The sequence below is a fragment of the Onychostoma macrolepis genome, chromosome 17 (genome assembly GCF_012432095.1).
Source record: "Onychostoma macrolepis isolate SWU-2019 chromosome 17, ASM1243209v1, whole genome shotgun sequence".
Classification (NCBI taxonomy): domain Eukaryota; kingdom Metazoa; phylum Chordata; class Actinopteri; order Cypriniformes; family Cyprinidae; genus Onychostoma; species Onychostoma macrolepis.
In genome coordinates this window covers 3,734,215-3,754,812 of record NC_081171.1, presented here as the reverse complement: position 1 = coordinate 3,754,812, position 20,598 = coordinate 3,734,215, and the positions used below count along the sequence as shown (strand labels likewise).

Here is a 20,598-nt window from a genome sequence, read left to right as displayed (position 1 = left end):
CATGCAAAACAATAAAATATTATATTATATAATATTATGAAATATAAGGTGACAGAATTTTAAATCATATTTCCTTCTAATATGTAACTCAATCATTCATGAAAAATTTCAGGATTTCAGTCAAAGAAACTTTTTCTAAACAGGAGAGATGATATGACATATGTTTAGTGGGGTCAAATTATGAAAATCAATCTTTGAGGACATTAAGTATGAAAAAATATCCTCACAAATATAGTAAAATGTTGAAAACAAACTTCTGAGGATATTCCTGAGAAAAAATACCCTCACACATGTAGTACAGTGTTGGAAACCAACTCTTGAGGACAGTCATGAGCAAAAAATATCCTCACAATTATAGAAAAATGTTGAAAACCAACTTCTGAGGGAAATTCACAACAAAATAACCTCACAATTACAGTAAAATGTTGAAAACCAACTTCTGAAGACATTCATGACAAAAAAATATCCTCACAATTTTAGTAAAATGTTGAAAACCAACTTTTGAGGACATTTGTGAGGACAAAATATCCTTAAAAATATAGTAAAATAATGAAAACCAACTTTTGAGGACATTCAAGGAAAGAGGAGGACCTCACAAATAGTGTTTGTAATGTAGTTTCTGTGCTCTGTGCCTGTGTGTTTTTGCAGCAGCAGCAGCGCTAATGAAGTGGTGGGAAGTTTGAGGAAGTCAGTGACATGCGTGGGGTGTGTCCAAAACACTCACGTCAGGACTTCAGCTCACACTCTGTCAGTTTGGATTCGTATGAATTAAACAAACACCAGACGAGAGAAAGTGAGAGCGAGAGAAATCTGCACTGAACATCAGCTCATGCTCAGGTCTGTGACACATTTACGTTTTCTTATTTCAATTAGAGATTCTGACCATTTCAAACCTTGAAGTCAGAGTGTAGCATTAAAAAGGAAGTTCAGTAGATGCTGATGTGTTGCAAATATCATTAGATGTTTCATTTTTCATTTGGCTTAATTTTAATGGTGGTGTTGGCAGAAAGAGTCAAAAATATGAGGCATTGTCTGATCGGGTGATTTGCATTTGTATGGATGTTGTGGGTTGATCGTTGTCATCATGATTCATGAATATTGAGCTGATGCCATAAAAACATGGTCACAATATTTTGCCATTTGATTATGTTTTAGTGGTTTAATAAACTTCAACATATTTCAACGTATTTCCTCTTCAAAATTTTCATTTCATTAGCATCATTAGCAAATCAATTTTTGCATGGCAAAACGTGAATGCTTAAAACCTTCACAATTTCCAACACATACTGTAGCATCTCTGAACCTGATACCACATGACAGGAAACCAAAGTTGTGGTAGATGCTTTTGATGCATTTAAGAGACATATAGTAGTTGATAGTCAGTGTATAGTAGTCAAAGCTTTTCTAGTGGAATTCTCTTAGCGAAGCTTAACCAAGCTGCCTTTCACTTCCTATTTTCTTTGAGATATTGAAAAAGGCCATTGCTTGTGCTTGACAACATTTCTGTGAATCTCGTCATTATTTTAGCCTGTCATGTTGTCTGTCCTGTGACTCCGAGATCGTATGGTAACACAGGAGTAAACTGGTTCACACATCAGTCATGGAGCACGTCCAGGTAGGATGTTGCATTAGTCTCTCGTGTGCTGACATGTTGAAATAAAGTGTGTTTGGTCATGACGAATGTCATGTGCTTTTACTACTGCTGTCTGTAATATGAGAATTTCTGTATGAAATGTGACCGAATGCTATTTTAGAACTGATAAAAGCTCTGAATGTTTTGAATAAAACTACATTTAAGTGGTTCTCAAGACACTTCCGCCTACAGTCAGATAAATGGATATAATTATGTTTTTTTTTAATACTAGGAATTTTTTAGTGATCAACAAAATAATAATAATTATAATAACTGAAAACAGGTTGTTATTATCATTATTACTAATTTATTTACTTTTTATTTAATTTAATTTTATTTGTTAGCTGTTTTTAAGACAAGCTTGCTTTCAGACAGTACTAGGATTTATATAATTCTAATTATTATTATTATTAATAATAATAATTTATTATATTTTTTCATACTTTTTTTTTTTTTACATCTTTACCAAAACTACATTTAAGCTGTTTTTAAGACAGTTAAGCTTCGTGTCAGATAGTTCTAGGATTTATATAATTTTAGTTATAATTCTTTCATTCTGATTTTAATGCCAAGCAGTCTAAGAATAATAATAATTAATCCCACATTATTATTATATATATTTTTTTAAATTTTATGTTAGAGTCTGCTGAGCATTAAAATTACTTTTACTTTATTTCTTTGTTTTAAAAATATTCAAACTCCTATTTTTGAATATTTCCAAGAGTAAATGTAAAAACAAAAAAATGCCCAGATTCTGTTCTCTGACTTTGATTACCATATATTAGGATAGGATTCATTCCCAGAATTCACAATTTTCATGTTCTCATAGTTTATTATTGAGTCACTCATTGATTTCCTTTGGCTGCGTGAGTTCCTGCCTGAACTTGAATGTGTTATTTCTCCTCCGTCTCACCACACAGCTAATAGTCAGTTGAGGAGACCCATCTCATGACAGCCTTTTTAGAGATGTCAGGTGACACCAGTACGTTATCATGGAAACCACCTCCTCCCGGGCCACCGCAGTTGCCCACCGGTGCCGTCCAGAATAAATGCATGGGGCTGGTGAAAATCCTCAAAGTGTGCTTCATCAGCAACAGCGCCAACCTGGGCAAGAACTTCAAACTGGTCAAATGTGAAAGCTCCTGGAATATCAGGGTGAGAAGATTAACGTGCATTGTTACACATTAATCATGACTTCAATATGAAGCACGTTATCATGCCCATCAGCATAACTTCCTGTTGTTATAATCAAGGATCACTTTGAGCATTAAGATTTTATGCATTGATTTCATGATGAATGTTAAATAATATCAAAATATCATAATGGAGAAAATGATTTTCTTTCATTAGTAAGACATTCCTTTCATGACAATGATATGTAAAATTAAAGTAATGCAAAAAATCTCTAAACATGTAATCTTAAACATATAATTTCTAAACGTATAATAAAACCCACAAATGTATAAATGTTTGATCTGAACGATGATTTCATTCTGCAGAGAATTATTCAGTCCATCCTGGACAGTGGCCGACTCGGTCCCAGCATCAAGTTCTCAGAATGCTACAGTCTTCTGCTCAAACACCTCAAATCAGACGAGGTTCACTGGCTGCACCCAAACCTCACCGTAGCAGAGGTGGAGAAGAAATATGAACAGCAGCACATCGAGGCGGAGTGGAGGTGTGTGTCCCATATGGCAAAAATATTTTGAAAAAACGTATATTTGCAGTAATATGTTATCATTATGCTCATATTGCTCATACTACGTTTTGGACATTTTTAGTATATTTTCAGTCTAAATATATTAACACAACCGTTCAAAAGTTTGGAGTCGGTAAGCTTTTTTAAATGTTTTTGAAAGAAGTCTCTTCTGCTCACTAAGGCTGTATTTATTGAATCAAAAATACAGTAAAAACAGTAAAATTTCGAAATATATTTGAAAATATTCTAAAATGTAATTTAATCCTGTGATCAAAGCTGAATTTTCAGCATCATTACTCCAGTTTTCAGTGTCACATGATCCTTCAGAAATCATTCTAATATGCTGAATTGCTGCTCAAGAAACATTATTATCAGTGTTAAAAACAGTTGTGCTTCTTAATATGGTTGAGGAAACTACATCCTAAGTCAGTGTATATCGTCCAAAATATATTTTAAAAATGCATTTTGCATTTATCCCAAATTAATTTTAAGACTGGTAATACATTTTCTTGCCACTTCAAGTACATTTTGTAATATACTTTGGCATTTGAAGGTAAAAATAAAATGTATTTTCCATTTAAAATTGATATTTAAAGGGATAATTTACCCCCAAATTTAAATTCTGTCATCATTTACTGGAAAAACATTCAAGTTTTTCCAAACCTGTATGAGTTTTTTTAATTCTGTTGAGATCAAAAGAAGATATTTTGAAGAATGTTGGTAACTAAAAAGTTGATGGTAGACATTGACTTCTATAGAATGGAAAAAAAAATACGGCTACCGTTACCTGTTCAGTTTCTTTTTGAAGATATCACATTTGAACTATGTTTTGCCCAGAAGAAATTCGAAGAGTTCATTTGCAAAAACAGATTTGCAAAAAAATTTATTTTTCATTGTGCATTCCAATTAATTTCAATCAAACTGCAGTTGGGTTATTTTGATTAGGTTAAAAAATAACTAAAAAATACAGCTAACTAACACAATAAAACACAATAAAAACATGATAACATAATAAAAAACATGATTTTTGAAAATGTAAAAAAATGGAGTTATTATACTTCATATTTTGCCTCATAGGGTTTCCAGTGCTGGAAATCAATTTTCTATATGTTCCTAATCCTGTTTTTGTTCTGCCATCATGATCAGATATGACTTGAGGATCCGTTACATTCCTCCTGATTTCCTGGAGAAGTTAAAGGATGACAAAACTACAATGCTCTACTTCTACCAGCAGGTCAGTACCTGTCACATAGGGAGTGTTTCTTCACATTTACCACTCCATATCCTGAAACGTCACACAGAAGTGAAGGAAACATGAGTCACGCCATTTGCACTGAGGCGTTGTGGATGTTTGATGTAGCGCTCAAGTGTTAATGGTGGTTTGCACATCTAAAAGGCGAATGAAGGTGTGTTATTGCTGTTGTTTTGCAGGTTCGCAGTGACTACATGCAGTACAGTGCGAGGAGAGTTAGTGACGGGATGGCGCTGCAGTTGGGCTGTTTGGAGATTAGGTATATTTATACAGAAGAACTGTAATAGTAATAAGTCCTTCACATGAAGTAAAAATAACATAATTCACCCAAAAATGAAAATGTACTGAAAATGTACTTAAGGCCATCCAAGATGTAGATGAGTTTGTTTCTTCATCAGAACAGATTTGTGGAGAAATGTAGCATTACATCACTTGCTCACCAATGTATCCTCTGCAATGAATGGGTGCCGTCAGAATGAGAGTCCAAACAGCTGATAAAAACAAAACAATAATTCACACCACTCCATCAGTCCATCATTTAACATCCTGTGAAGTGAAATGCTGCATGTTTGTAACAAGCAAATCCATAATTAAGGTTTTTAACTTCAGGCCGCCACTTCTGACTAAAATATTAGTTTGTAATCCATAATAACGCTTCCTCCAATGAAAGTTCATCCCCTGTTGTCCTCTCACATCAAAATTAACCCACATATTTGCTTTATCTGTTTTTGCATATAAACAATGCTTGACCTATGCACATTCTTTCTTGATTCAGACTAAAAAGTTAAAAATGTCTTCATTGATTTTTTTCTTACAAACACACTTCTGGCTTCACAAGATGTTAATTGATGGACTGGAGTGGTGTAGATTACTTGTTGATTATTGTGATGTTTTTATCAGCTGTTTGGGCTCTCATTCTGACGGCACCCATTCACTCTGAGGATACAGTGGTGAGCAAGGGATGCAATACAAAATTTCTCCAAATCTTTTGGAAAATAAAACTCATCTACATCTTAGATTTCTTTAAAAAGAAACCTAATTTATAAATTGGAATATAAAATAGGTGGTACATGTAAAATGTATGACAAAAAATGTAAATTCAAACCGAGTAACAATAAAAGTCAGCATAATATGTCTGTAAACAATACACAGAATGCTTCAAAATATTTATTTCAAATTAAATGCCTTAAAGTTTTTCTATTCTAACAGGAGGTTCTATAAAGACATGAATGCCAGCGGCCTGGAGAAAAAAACGAACTTCGATCTGCTGGAGTAAGTAGTTTTTATGATGCTTTAGATAGATTAACTCAAGAAAATACACAATGCATTGATGGCATTTCTGCTCCTTTCAGGAAAGATGTTGGTCTGGATTTGTTCTTTCCTCAAGAATTAATCGAAAGTATGAAGGTGAAAACATTTTCTTGACCTCTTTGAGAATAAAGCAGCATAGCAATCCAATACACACTAGCAGCTTTTGTAATTTATGATTTGTAATGATGAAATATTGTTCATATATGTCTGGTGTGAAACAGCCGAAGCAGCTGCGGAAACTGATCCAGCAAACATTCCAGCAGTTTGCGTTGCTGAAGGAAGAGCAGTGCATCATCAAGTTCTTTGAGACATTATCTGTCTTTTCCAGTTTTGATGAAGAGGTTTTTCCTTGTGAGCTGGTGGTAAGATCCCATCATGATGTTTTTAAGTTACAGCCACGTTAAAGCAATAGTTGACCCAAAAATGAAAAGGTGATGAAAATGTACTCACCTCCAGGCCATCAACGATGTAGATGTGTTGGTTTCTTCATGGGAACAGATTAGAAGGAAATTAAGGATCACTTGCTCACCAGTGGATCCTCTGCAGTGAATGGGTGCCGTCAGAATGAGAGTCCAAACAGCTGATAAAAACATCACAATAATCCACACCACTCCAGTCCATCAATTAACGTCTAGTGAAATGAAAAGTTGCATGTTTGCAAGAAACAAATTCATAATATTGCTTTTTCCAGCAAAGAAGTCATCTTGTCTGAATCAGGAGAAAAATCGGCACAGATCTAGCACCATTTACAAGTCAAAACAGTCCAAAGCAGTTTAAATGTGGGTGGATTTTGATGACAGTGACAGAGACAACAGTGAATGGACTTTTTCCACTGCAGGAAGCGTTGTCATGCATTATGGACACATATTTTGCATAGAAGAGATGATTTAAAGTAAAAATGCCTTAATTATGAATTTGTTTCATAAACATGCAGGTTTTCGTTAATTGATGGACTGGGGTCATGTGGATTACTTATGGATTATTATGATGTTTTTATCGGCAGTTTTTTAGGGCACACATTCACGTATTTTCAGCAATTTTTTAAATTTTGGGTGAACTATTCCTTCACTGATGGTTGCTGTGTGTCCTTTACTGTCTGAAGTAGTGTGAGAACTAGTTGTGGGTGGAGAGATAAATTCAGTGGCCCTGAAATGTCTTTAGACACTGTGGGCATGTATACAAACTTGTGAAAGTCACTGCATTAGATAAGAGTTTCGAAGCAAAAACGTGCAGTTAAATCCTGCAAAAACTCTTCCAGTGACTATGAAGTCCAAGTTTAGTACTTTTTGTCTTCATTTTCAGTGCTATATCCTTCCATAATATAACATTTTAAAAAGTGTTTCACTTTAAATTCGTTCGTGTGTTATCTTTCTGCAGCATAGATAGCATGTTGCTTTGCTATTTTGTTATCTAGTGCGTGACATTGATATGAATGTGGTTCAAGTGTGTACTACAGATGTTCATCAAGCAGCAGTTGTTGTGTAAAAGCTGCAGTTGTTGCTGAGCATAACAGTATATTCTTCTGTAGCAAGGATGGAGCGTCTCTGTGGATCTAGTCATCGGGCCCAAAGGTATTCGGCAACGTACAGACAAAAGCTCTGTGGTAAGAAGATCCCCTCACATACGTCCATCCCACTGCTTGACCTATTCTCTAAAACGTAGCACTCAATAACCACTGCTATTTTGTGAATTAACCACAATGGAAAAATTTGACCAATAGATGTTGGTGAGAAATCATGCGTCATTGTTATTTTAGTATCATTGGGATACATTATAGTTTTTATTATTATTCTTAGATTTTCTGATTTCATTTTAATTTAAATGTTAGTATTTATTTTTATTTTCAGTGTTTTTAATGTCTATATAGTGTTGTTTATTAATTTAATTCCAGTTTTAGTGTTGGTTATTTTAGCACATTAAGCTAAATTAAGAATATTGGAGTGTTTTAAGAAAATATCTTTCCACATCCAAATTTCACATTTAATGTGTTATTGGCTGTTTCTTTGTAATTAATTGTGAAATTTACTAGTAAATTACTAGTAACTTAATTTAGTTTTACATAAATATAATAACCCTGTTATGTGCTCATGTATATTGACATGTTTTTTTTGTTTTATATATATATATATATATATATATATATATATGTCCTCATTAGCCGGTCTGTCTAGCCACATTTGCGCAAATTCGAAGTATTAAATGCATACCTCAGAATGACGGAAAGACGCTGCTACATATAGATATAGAAGGAGCTAAACAGGTAAATGGATCCACACGTCTTCTTGAAATTAATGCTTGATTACTATATAACATCAGTTTACCTTTTCTCATGAAGATTATAATGATGCATTGTCATTTTCAGCCTTTGTCCATCAGCATAGCCTCTCTGGCCATCGCAGAGAACATGACCGATTTAATTGATGGCTACTGTCGTTTGGAGCACGGAAATGAGACAACTTTTATAGTACGGGCCAAAGGTGTGTGGGTTTTATTATTTTGTATTACTAGGTCATGAAACCAACATCATCATGTATCTTAAATCTTAAATTTGTATCCACTAATGAAACCAATTCAAGTCCTGCCTCTGGTTTTTGACTTGCCTAATCAGTGCTTGACCACTACTAGTGTAGAAACACAGTGTGCGCTGTGATTGCTAACAAACTACTGCTTATGTTTACCAGACAGAGAAGCTAGAATCTCTCTACCTCCTTTACCCAGCAGGTGAGCACTGACGTTTTGCTTTTTCTGCATTCTCTCTCATATATATATATACGGTCCGTGTATGTTGTGTTCATTCGTTTTTGATTTAATATTGAAAACAGAAACATGAGAAAACGGCGCCATTTTTGTTTTTTCAAAACAACGAAAAGAGACAAGAAATTGCCTTGATTTTCCGTTTTTACATTCAGGGGTAGAAAATGGATAAACAGTCTGAATGTTCGATTTCCATGTGTGGGAGGGAATTAAACGCCCCTTTCCACTGATTGGTAAAGCAAGGATCAAATGCTGTCATCATGTCGTCTTCAGTTTTGTGCAACAGAATAAGAGTCCTCCGCCGTTAAAGCGTTTATTGCAACTCCTGCGTTCATCTCCCTCTCATCAAACAAACAGACTAACAAATGGTTTGACACAAACCATACTGGGGCAGCGCCTAGACAGGGCTTACTTCTGTGTAGGCATAGATTCTATATGGAAAATATTAGGTGCTTATTGCAGAAATATGTATGTACCTCGGGTCTGCAGCCACATTACCCTTTTAGTCTATTTCTTTGGCGCACAGCACATTTTATTTAGCTGTCCAGTTATCAAAATCTGTGTGGCAAAGCTGCATGACATTTACATTATAGTGAAGCGCAGACCAGTATCTTACCGTTTTGATTATTATTTCGAGTTTTTTTCATAGAGAAGTTTATATGATACTGTCATTATCTGATGGCATGTTACACATGTATATAATACATGCTATTTTTTTTATTTTTTTTTTTTTAGAAAAGGGCATTTTTCTTTATAAAATAAAACTTTATAAAATATAAACCTTTAATATTAAATTCCTGAATTTAGTCAATATTTGAAAAATATGACATCATAGGTTACCTAATAAATCAGTACCAACTAAAGCCATCTTTGCACTGTGACACAGAAGCTGCATCTTAAGTTGAATTTAGATGTATTTACACAATTAATGCTGCTCAGACGGCAGTAAATGCATTAACACAGTAATTGCATTACGGAATGAGATTAATGTTTTAAATAAAAACATTTTGAATAGCCTACAGAAATATGAAATGAGTGACAAAATGAAACAATAGGATACTTGAATTATGAAGGTTAGATCGACAGTAGGTGGCGACAAGTCATTGTGTTGATAAATGAGTCATAGAGTCATTAATTCAACCGATTCCTTCAAAATGCTGATTTGTTCAGGAGCAAAGTAAATGGGTCATTGAACCACTCACTCAAACGATTCATTCAAAGACTCGGATTCATTCAAGAATGAAACGCCTGTGTTTTAAGTCAAATAAAACACACTGTTTTGTGTCTACAATTAAATCAATTTATTCTCATTATTAATGAAACTGTACTGTCTAAAATAAAAGTTACGACTGCTGCGTATTCACACTAAAATCAATACTGGTCTGTGCTTCACTATAATGCATTCGCCCCGTGTTGTCCAGTGCATCTAACTGGACAGCTAAATAAAATGTGCGGTGCGCCAAAGAAATAGACTAAAAGGGTAATGTGGCTGCAGATCCGAGGTGCATACATATTTCTGCATAAGCATCTAATATTTGCCATAGAGAATCCCCAACGGAGAACTCTTATTCTGTTGATGACATGATGACGCCACTATTTCATTTTTGCTTGACCAATCAGTGAAAAGGGGCGTTTAATTCCCTCCCACACGTGGAAATCGAACATTCAAGCTGTTTATCCATTTTCTACCCCTGGATGTAAAAACGAAAAATTCAAATAGTGCCGTTTTCTCATGTTTCTGTTTTCAATATTAAATCAAAAACGAATGAACGCAACATACACGGACCATATACTGTATATATTTCCAATTTAAAATTCCAATTTTCAAATTTAATGTGTTAAAATGTAAATTATTCTTGTGATCAAAGCTGAATTTTCAGCATCGTTACTCCAGTCTTCAGTGTCACATGATCCTTCAGAAATCATTCTAATATGCTGATTTGACGAAAAACAAGTATTCTGTATTTACGTAATTTAATAAATAAATAAATAAAAGTTATAATTTTTTGTATTTTTTTAATATAATTTTGTGTATCGTTTTTTAATAAATATAATATATGATTATAACTTATAAACACACACACACACATATAAACATGGTTCTGTCTTATTGACTCTGTCTGATCTTGTATTGCAAAACAGTATGGAAAACACCAGATCTGACAGGGAAAGCAAAAGTATGTAAAGTAAAATATATATTGCAAAAATACTGCTTGTAATATACACAATTTTTATAGAAGATGGGTTAATCAATATAATGTTATTCCACTATGTTTTTTCCCACAGATTCAGATATTTATGCAGAGATACCAGAAGATACACCAGTTCCAAGTAAGAACCAAATAATATTTTATGAGACAGATTAATTGTCATTTACCAATTTATTTGTCTTTTTTATCTCAAACACTTGTTTTCCAGCCAGTAAATTCAGCATCTCACGAAACGACATTGTCCTAGGCCGGATTCTGGGTGAAGGTTTCTTTGGTGAGGTGCATGATGGGATCTATAAAAGCAAGGTTAGTGCATCAGTTACACACCTACAGGCCCAAATATTCAGCGAAACGGATCACAAGGATTTAGTAGAAATCACTAGAAACATATTCAAGCTCAGCTTTCAGGACAGAAACCTCATGAATCTTGTGTCTTCTTCCAGACAGGCGAGCGAGTGAATGTGGCTGTAAAGACATGCAAGGACTGCTCAGCTGATGTGAAGGAGAAGTTCATGACTGAAGCTTGTAAGATGATTCATCTTCCGCCTGTGGAATCCAATACATGCCTGAATAGAATGATCAAAATCATTGTTTTCATGCAGTGATCATGAAGAAACTGGACCATCCGCACATTGTGAGACTTGTAGGAATTATCGAGGAAGATCCTGTGTGGATTGTCATGGAGCTTTACCAGTGTGGAGAGGTGAGATTCTTTTGTTTGAATGATTTCAAGCTTGTCTTGGTTTGCTCGTATCCAAGAAAATTGGGCGAAAGGAAAATCAGGCAAAACTACTCAAGAATTAAGAATAGTTTTTTTTTTGGACTATTGAAGGACTCACCCTCAGGCAATCCCAGATGCAGATGAGTTGGTTTCTTCATCAGATTTGGAGAAATGTAGCATTCAATCACTTGCTCACCAATGGATCCTCAGCAGTGAATGGGTGCCGTCAGAATGAGAGTCCAGACAGCTGATAAAAACATCACAATAATCCACAAGTAATCCACACCACTCCAGTCCATCAGTTAACATCTTGTGAAGCAAAATGCTGCATGTTTGTAAGAAACAAATCCATCATTAAGGTTTTTAACATCAAGCCACCACTTCCGACATATTAGTCTGTAACCCATAATAACGCTTCCTCCAGTGAAAGTTCATCTCCTGTTGTCCTCTCACATCAAAATTTACCCACATATTTGCTTTGATCTGTTTTAGCGTATAAACGACGCTTGATCTATGCACGTTTCTTTCTTGATTCAGACCAGATTACTTTTTTTACTAAAGAAAGCAATATTATGGATAGAGGACTAGTATTTTAGACTGAAGCATCACTTTAAAGTTAAATTAAGTAATGATGGATTTATTTCTTACAAAAATGCAGCTTTTGGCTTCTTAAGATGTTAACTGATAGACTGTGGTTACTTGTGATGTTTTTATCAGCTGTTTGGACTCTCATTCTGACGGCACCCATTCACTGCAGAGGATCCAAAGTGATGCAATGCTACATTTCTTCAAATATGATGAAGAAACAAACTCGTTTACATCTTGGCTGGCCCGAGGATGAGTACATTATTAGCTAATTATCATTTTTAGATGAACTATTCCTTTAACAATCACTCTTGCCTATGTCACAGTAAGGGGTAAATCCGACTCATATTAGTACATTATGCAATATTGTAAATCAGACTATATTATCATCCCGGTTTCTCTGTTTTTCTTCAGCTAGGAAATTACCTGGAGGAGAACAAGCTCAAATTAACCACTGTCACGCTGATCCTGTACAGTCTTCAGATCAGTAAAGCTCTTGCTTACCTAGAGGGCATTAACATGGTACACAGGTACATCAATACACTTTCTGACCAACAGTTTATGCAATTACTGTGAATAATCATTACCTGCTTGGTTTGAAATTTTAGGGATTTAGTCTGGGTTGGTTATATCTTTAAAAGTATGAAGAAACAGAAAGGCTCTCGACTTTTCACTTACTTTACCTCAGGTTCAGAAGCGTGTCAGACACTCTTATGGGTAAAAGTTTAGCTGAAGCTGAAGGTAAAAAATCACGGTCATGGGTAAAGAACATCTTCTGCTAACTGCTGTGCACTTTATATGGGGCATCCGCACAACCACTCATTTTGCATTGTACGTCTAGTATTTCTTCAGCTATGGAGAATCTTGTTCCTGTAGAAAATGTATGCTGTAAATTATATATATATATATATATATATATATATATATATATATTTATTTCTTTTTCAGGATTTCTTTGATTTTCTTTGGAAGTTCAATAGGACAGCATTCATTTGAAAAATAAATCTTTTTGTGCCTTTGCTGAATAAAATTATCAATTTTATCAAAAGATCAAATAACCTTATTGACCCCAAAATATACACACATGCTGTATAATAAATTTAGGACACAAAATTATGACTTGCCGTCCTACAACCCACACATACATTAAACTGCATTTGCTTGTTGGTGTCTTCACATCTCCTTCTTGATAACCATCTGTATCTCATACGTGTGGTTGTACAGAACCTATTTTAGTGGTGCATAATCAAGATATTCAGTTCAATGTTTTTCCATCAGGGACATTGCTGTGAGAAACGTGCTGGTCGCTAAACCAGACTGTGTGAAGCTGGGAGACTTCGGCTTGTCCCGATACATAGAAGAGGAGGAGTATTATAAAGGCAAGACTAAGGCTGACTAGTCTGTTTAAACTTATCATGCAGTCTGCCTAATGCTGTCAAATGACACTGTTTGTTTTCTCTCTGAAGCCTCCGTGAGTCGATTACCTATCAAATGGATGGCGCCGGAGTCCATCAACTTCAGACGCTTTACCTCGGCGAGTGATGTCTGGATGTTTGGTTAGTGACTTTGATGCGTGACGTGAGATCAATGCATCTAAACATGCATGGCGTGTTATGTCACTTCTACCAAGCGTAATGCAGTCTTTTCAAAGCTCCATCACTGTTCTGACCTCATTAGGCAAACAGATCAACGTAATCATGAGGATTTTTTAAGCCACGTTGTGAATTTGTCATTCTCGTTGATTCAAAGCTGGTTCCTGTGAATAGCCACATCTTTCACAATGCCATGCATCTTGAAATTTTGCAATTAATTTCTGAAGCAGTTTATGGTTCCTGATTCTTGGCGGTTTCCTGTGCTTCTCCTTTCAGCTGTGTGCATGTGGGAGATCATGAGTGGAGGTCAGCAGCCGTTCTTCTGGCTGGAGAACAAGGATGTGATAAACCAGCTGGAGCAGGGCGTCCGTCTGCCCAAACCCGAGCGGTGCCCGCCGACCCTCTACTCGCTCATGACCCGCTGCTGGGCCTACAGCCCTGGCGAGAGACCCAGCTTCGCAGAGCTCGTGTGCAAGCTGAGGTACGTCACCGCTGCCCTGGACGTCAAAGACGTAAAGGGCTGTCAGTTTGAACTCTGAAACGAGTCATAAGTATACATTTCAGAGCTCAAATCAGAGATAACCCTAACCCAAAATACAGCGTTTATTAAAAATAAGCTGTTAAAATAGCTTATTCTGTACTTCTGCAAATTACCCACATTTTACATCAACGGTACCTATTGACTCATCAGAAACTCATCACTAAAAAAACAAATTATGATCTTGACTAATACTGTAATTGGACATTCAGGGGAAAAAATGTATATTAAAACTGGTCAATTTAAAATGTAAATGATAATCAAAAAACAATTAAAAAATAATATTAATAAATGAATAATATTAAAAATATTAAACATAAAAAAATAATGTTAATAATAAATAACTGCAAACTGACTTTGAGGGAAAGGTGAATATAATGAAAATTAATATAAATAAATGTTAAAATGTAAATAATAATAAAATAAATATAAAAAATAATAAAGGTAAAGAAAATGTAAATAATACAAAAATATTTCAAAAGTAAAATAAACATGCATAATAATAATAATAAAAACAAACTGACTAACACTGTAAGTGGACATTGTGGGAAAGATTAATATATATATAAATTAATTTAAATATATAATAAAACTGTACAATCAATATAAATAAATATTAAGAAAAGTAAATAATAATACAAAATTCAAATCAATCATATAAAAATGAAATATTAAAAAATAAAAATGTAAATAATACAAAAAACATCAAAAATAACAATAAAAAGAATACTATAACATGAAGTGTTTCTATTTGCTTCCCACAGTGATGTTCATAAAATGGAGAAGGAAGTGGAGGTGGAGGAGCTGCGAACCAGAACTCGCTCCATAAATATAACCTCGTTTACTGATGCTCCACCAAAGGTGTCTTTTCACTCTCTGTTTTTCTCACACTGTTATCCTCGTACTGTGTATCATACTCACTCCTTTTCTGTTCATCTTCATTCTTGTTTTGTGAAAAGCCGTCAAGAATAAAACCTTCAGGTTTCAGCACTCTCAATCCACGTCTATATCTCCAGGTGATTTTTTTTCCTCCTATTAAGTCTGTAGTTGCTTTAATTGCACAAAATGCATCTTCTTTGTAGTGATAAGTAGATCAACTCATATGAACTTTTCTCATCAAATTTTCCCAAGATTAAACGAGTTGATATTTAAAATAAACTTTTATTATGTCTCCTGAGCAATGAAAGAGAAACCTCTGAGCAATGTGTTTTACTCAGTGGGTGATACATTTAAAATTGGTAGACCGTAACTATAAACTATATAGCGGCTCCATGTTGGTCACGTCTATTTAGGTCAAGTCACACCATTTTCAGCAGCTGTGGTTTCAGCCTGCTTTACTGCATTCGCGCTCAAAACCGCCATGTTATGCATGTCATTGTGTGAATATGTTTTAGCGTGTGGTTTAGTTGTGCTTGTCTGTGTGTACTTGCTTGCATGCCCAACTTTCCAGCTGCCCGAGTCTCTGCGTGTTAGTTCACCAGTCCTCGCCAGCCCGCCATACTGGCGACCTGTGCTCGTGTCTGGCTGCACTCTGACCCTGCCACCGTCCCCTCGCCGTGGCAGTATGGTAAGAGCGCCACTTGCCTACAGTGCTGCAAACACGCTCCTGTGTGTTTAAAGGAGTAGTTTACCAAAAAATGAAAATTTGCATACAGTTTACTCACCCTCAAGGCGTCCGAGATGCAGATGAGTTTGTTTCTTCAACTGAACAGATTTGGAGAAATGTAGCATTCCATCACTTGCTCACCATTGTATCCTCTGCAGTGAATGGGTGCCGTCAGAAGGAGAGTCCAAACAGCTGATAAAAACATCACAATAATCCACAAGTAACATCTGGTGCAGCAAAAAGCTGCATGTTTGTAAAAAACAAATCCATCATAAAGGCGTTTTATCTTTAAACCGTCGCTTTTGGACAAAATATCCATAATAATCTATAATAATGCTTCCTCCAGTAAAAAGTCCTTTCACATCAAAATCCTCCCACATATCTGTTTGGAACAGTTTTTGCTTGTAAACGGTGCCTGATCTGTGCAGATTTCTCTCCTGATTCAGACAAGACGATATTATGGACAGAGGAGTCATATTTCAGCCGGAAGCACCGTTAAAGTTAAAAACATCTAAATGATGGATTTGTTTCTTACAAACACAGCTTTTGTCTTCTCAAGATGTTAACTGATGGACTGGAGTGGTGTGGATTACTTGTGGATTATTGTGACGTTTTTATCAGCTGTTTGGACTCTCATTCTGACGGCACCCATTCACTGCAGAGCATCTGTTGGTGAGCAAGTGATGTAATGCTAAGTTTCTCCAAATCTGTTCTAATGAAGAAACAAACACATCTACATCTTGGATGGGGGAGGGTGAGTAAATTTTCAGCAAATTTTCATTTTTGGGTGAACTACTGCTTGAACTAAATCTTTGAAAAGCTAATGAAACATGAATTGCACACACACAGACTGTCCAAAAATACCCAATGAGTTTTCTTTCCTGTGTTGATGTATTTTTTGTTGAAACAAGAAGTTCAGGTGGGTCGTTTACATCACAGTCTGTCAAAACCACCAGCGACAGCTTGTGCACAAATGAAAAAAAGCCACTTCCTTTACAATCTATTCATGGCTGAGAAAGGAATTAATGAATTAAAAATAAATTATGAATGTTATCACAACAAAGGACATACAGATGAACCATAATTTAATACCTGCTGTAATTCAGGGAGAGGGACATTCTGATTCACCACAGCTGCATTTATATTTATGCATTTGGCAAAGGTTTTTTATCCAGTTGCATTCAAGGTATATCAGTTACATTCCCTGGGAATCGAACCCATGACCATGATGTTTCTAGCACCAATAACTAGTGTTTGAGCTACAGGTTATTGACAAAATTTGGTGTAGTGCAAGACAGTGGTATTTTAGTATTATTTAGTATTTTAGCCTTTATTCATATTAAAAATTTGCTTTTTATATTTTTAGTCATTTTTAGTTTTAGTTAAGTTTGAGTTTTTATTAAATATTTCTATTTAGCTTAAATGTACATAAATTTGAGTTATTTTAGTACTTCAACTAAAATTTGATGCATTGACCTTTTTTTAAAATAATTATTTATATACTATTATAGTGTCTATTAATATTTTGAATTAGCTTTTATTTTTATATTTTCAGTTTTAATTTTTATTTTACTTTTAAGTTTTAATATTTTTTTACGTGCTTTTGTTATTAAATATTTCTATTTAGCTTTAATTTATATTCATTTCAGTCATTTTACTACTTCATTGATCATTGGAGGATTGAACGGTGTTATTTTAGTTGATTTATTTACTATTATAGTCTTTATTAATATTTTGAATTTGCTTTTATTTTAATATTTTCAGTTTTCATTTTTATTTTACTTTTAAGTTTTATTTTACTTTTGTTATTAAATATTTCTATTTAGCTTTAATTTATATTTATGTCATTAATTTTACTACTTGGTGCATTGATCAGTGTAATTTTAGTATTATTTATTTACTACAGTCCTCTTTATTAATATTTACATTTTTGTTCATGTTAAGTTTTTACCTATATTATATTTTATTTCGGCTGTATTTTAATAAACAAATGTTTAATAGTTTGTTTAATTAACGATAACCACACTAGCTTTTGGTCCATTTTCCTTTTTAAAGATTGTCAGTTGTAAATGCATGTATTTTAAGAGTACTGTTAGTATATTTATGGCCTTAATGATGACAAGCATAAACAAAAGCTTCATGAGATGTATGATTGCTTTTGTGTGTGTTTGTGAAGGAGCGAGGTTTGCTGGAGCCCAACAGTAAGGAAGACGCCCAGCGGCTGTGGGAAATGGAGAGGCAGCGCGTGCAGGAAACTTTAAGGAGGCAGAAACAGGAAATGCTGGAGGACAACAAGTGGCTGGAGAAAGAAGAGAAGCTTCTGGTTAGTCATCAGTACCGTCTCTCGTTAAAACTGTGGCGATGTGCAATCCTCGCTGGGATCATTAAAATGAGTTTAAGTTTAGAGAAACAATTCAAATGCGTTTGCTCAGCAGACTTGAGCTTGAAAAGACTGTTATATAAGAATAGATTAAAGTTAACATAAAGTCCAAATTGATATTATTTACAGGCTGCTGATTATATTATGATTACAAATAATTATTCAGAAGAAGACAATATTAGCCTAAATGACATTTTCCTTTCCCTATGGATTTCTGTCTTATATTTTATCTTGTTCATCTAGAAATATATCACATTATGAGAGTAAAATGGGATTCATCATTTCATGTTGACCTTACGTTCATCCTTATGTTGCTCTGTTTCTCTTTCAGGATCCATTTGCCAATGACGACACAAAGGCTAAAATGGTAAAATAATCCTATATATGAAATATTTCTATTTAAATAGAAGTCTCATTTTTATAATCTTGTCCCATCATGACTTTTGTCTTCCACTGTTATGCACTATAATTATACAACATTAACATCCTTTTCTCTTTTTTATTTTAGATGTCAGAAAATGAGAAAAGCCAAGGTCAGTTCATTTTAACACACACCTAAACCTATATAAGCAAAGATCAATAAACAGATTAAAGGAATTTTTTACCCAAAATTAGAAATGTTGTCATTTACTCACTACATCATTAAAACCTGTATGCTGTTATTTTTTTAGCATTAGCTTTTCATTTTTAATCTTTTTTAATTTTTTAGCTTTTAATTATTTTATGCGCTTTTGTCTTTTTTTTTAGCATGTCGATTTAAATTTTTTTCTTTAATTTATTATTTATTTTATTTTTATAATAATTTTAGATATAATATATAATGTTTTCATTTATTTTTATTTATTCAGTTGTAGTATTTTAAATTAAACTTATTTCATTTTTTGTTTTTCCTCTAATATTGACATTTTATTTAATTTCAGTTTTATTTCAGTTACCGAAAATGTTAGTTTTAGTTAACAATAACAACACTGGCATTGATGCACCTATTCCTGAACTGTTCCTTTACTCTTTCTTATTTCAGTCAGTATCCATTGTTATCTTAATGATCTTTTGACTTTATGTTTGGCTGCGTTTCTCTCAGCTCCTTCCCAGCCTCCTCCGGAGAAGCCCCCGCGGGTGTCCGCTCAGGTAATTGTGGTTTTAATGTGGTTAGGGATGGGCTGAAGGCCATCGGAGACTTCTGATCTCTTTTTGAAGTTGCTCAGTAAAGGTGTCAGCCGTCCTTTGGAAGTTTCCAGACGAGCAGATGGCAGCAATCAAAGCGGCGGTTTTAGTGGGAGCTCTGTGACTAAAACCTGATGAGCTTTGGGCCTTGTGAGCTCACCTTGATAATGGCTCAGTAGAACGAGGATGAGGGAGGTTTTTTCTGAGATTCTCTCACCACCAGTCTTCAGACTTTAGCCTCGGTGAAGCTGAAATGAAACCGATCTCCTGTCTCCGAGCTGCTGTGTGCAGTGGCTAATAGTAGCTTTGCTCAGCAGCATCAAATGAGAGTAAAAATGGCTTCGAGGAATAAATAAAATTGAGAGACTGTTGAGGGTTTTTTTGTTTGTTTTTTTAAAGAAGTTAAACTTGGTTCAGGGTTATTATAGATAAATTTATTTATTTTTACTTGAAATATAAACTAAACTAAAACTAAAATAAAATAAAAGTGAAATACTAAAAAAAATTAACTTATTTTATTTCAGTTAGTTGCCAGCATTTCTTATGTTCATTTAAGTTTATGTTCTAAAAAAATAAAATGAAAATAAATAATAATAAAACTGAAATAAAATAAATAATGAAATAAGATCCTATGAAATAAAATAAAAAAACATAGCAGCTATAAACTATTTAAAAAAAAAAATGTTTTATTCCATGTCTGTTATCAAGAAATGCTAATAATATTCCTAAAAGTTGAGATTATCTTTAAATAATTTAATTATTTATACATTTACGGTTTAAAAAAAGGAGAATGGACCAAAAACAATTCTTGCACCAGTGTTGTTATCATTACTTAAAACTAAAACTTAAATATTAAAAATGTGTTAATTAAAACACAGATGAAATAAAATTAAATATTTAAAATACTATGTTTCTACTAATATAAAAAAAAACGAAAATGAGAAATGTTGTCTTGGTAACTAACTGAAATAAGTTTAAATTGAATTAGAAAATTACTAAAACTAAAAAATATTAAAGTTTATGTTTAGTTTATGACTAAATCATTAACTGAATTTAAAATGAAAATTGAAATATAAAAATAAAAACTGCTAAAGCTCTGAAATCTGATTTCAGAGCATGCGCGTTCAGTTTAAGAAAATGCATTAATCAGTGT

The 20,598-nt window shown here is 34.0% G+C and overlaps 1 protein-coding gene across 4 annotated transcripts in view; it reads left to right on the top strand.

Moving 5' to 3' along the window:
• ptk2ba (protein tyrosine kinase 2 beta, a) overlaps window positions 1-20,598 on the top strand; it is a 43,146-nt gene that overhangs the window by 20,269 nt on the left and 2,279 nt on the right. For 3 of the 4 annotated variants that reach the window (XM_058748572.1, XM_058748571.1, XM_058748573.1), the window contains exons 6-34: window positions 649-837; window positions 1,528-1,615; window positions 2,554-2,788; window positions 3,133-3,311; window positions 4,479-4,566; window positions 4,764-4,843; window positions 5,794-5,856; window positions 5,937-5,991; window positions 6,117-6,257; window positions 7,424-7,498; window positions 8,054-8,155; window positions 8,258-8,372; window positions 8,577-8,616; window positions 10,792-10,826; window positions 10,936-10,980; window positions 11,068-11,165; window positions 11,303-11,384; window positions 11,462-11,562; window positions 12,580-12,695; window positions 13,444-13,544; window positions 13,632-13,721; window positions 14,034-14,238; window positions 15,060-15,156; window positions 15,255-15,311; window positions 15,746-15,862; window positions 18,078-18,224; window positions 18,613-18,648; window positions 18,790-18,814; window positions 19,363-19,409. In XM_058748572.1, coding sequence (XP_058604555.1) covers window positions 2,582-2,788; window positions 3,133-3,311; window positions 4,479-4,566; window positions 4,764-4,843; window positions 5,794-5,856; window positions 5,937-5,991; window positions 6,117-6,257; window positions 7,424-7,498; window positions 8,054-8,155; window positions 8,258-8,372; window positions 8,577-8,616; window positions 10,792-10,826; window positions 10,936-10,980; window positions 11,068-11,165; window positions 11,303-11,384; window positions 11,462-11,562; window positions 12,580-12,695; window positions 13,444-13,544; window positions 13,632-13,721; window positions 14,034-14,238; window positions 15,060-15,156; window positions 15,255-15,311; window positions 15,746-15,862; window positions 18,078-18,224; window positions 18,613-18,648; window positions 18,790-18,814; window positions 19,363-19,409 — 2,544 coding nt within the window. In that variant the 5' untranslated portion in view covers window positions 649-837; window positions 1,528-1,615; window positions 2,554-2,581. The remainder of the gene's footprint in view (window positions 1-648; window positions 838-1,527; window positions 1,616-2,553; window positions 2,789-3,132; window positions 3,312-4,478; window positions 4,567-4,763; window positions 4,844-5,793; window positions 5,857-5,936; window positions 5,992-6,116; window positions 6,258-7,423; window positions 7,499-8,053; window positions 8,156-8,257; window positions 8,373-8,576; window positions 8,617-10,791; window positions 10,827-10,935; window positions 10,981-11,067; window positions 11,166-11,302; window positions 11,385-11,461; window positions 11,563-12,579; window positions 12,696-13,443; window positions 13,545-13,631; window positions 13,722-14,033; window positions 14,239-15,059; window positions 15,157-15,254; window positions 15,312-15,745; window positions 15,863-18,077; window positions 18,225-18,612; window positions 18,649-18,789; window positions 18,815-19,362; window positions 19,410-20,598) is intronic. The other variant, XM_058748574.1, reaches the window with a different exon arrangement.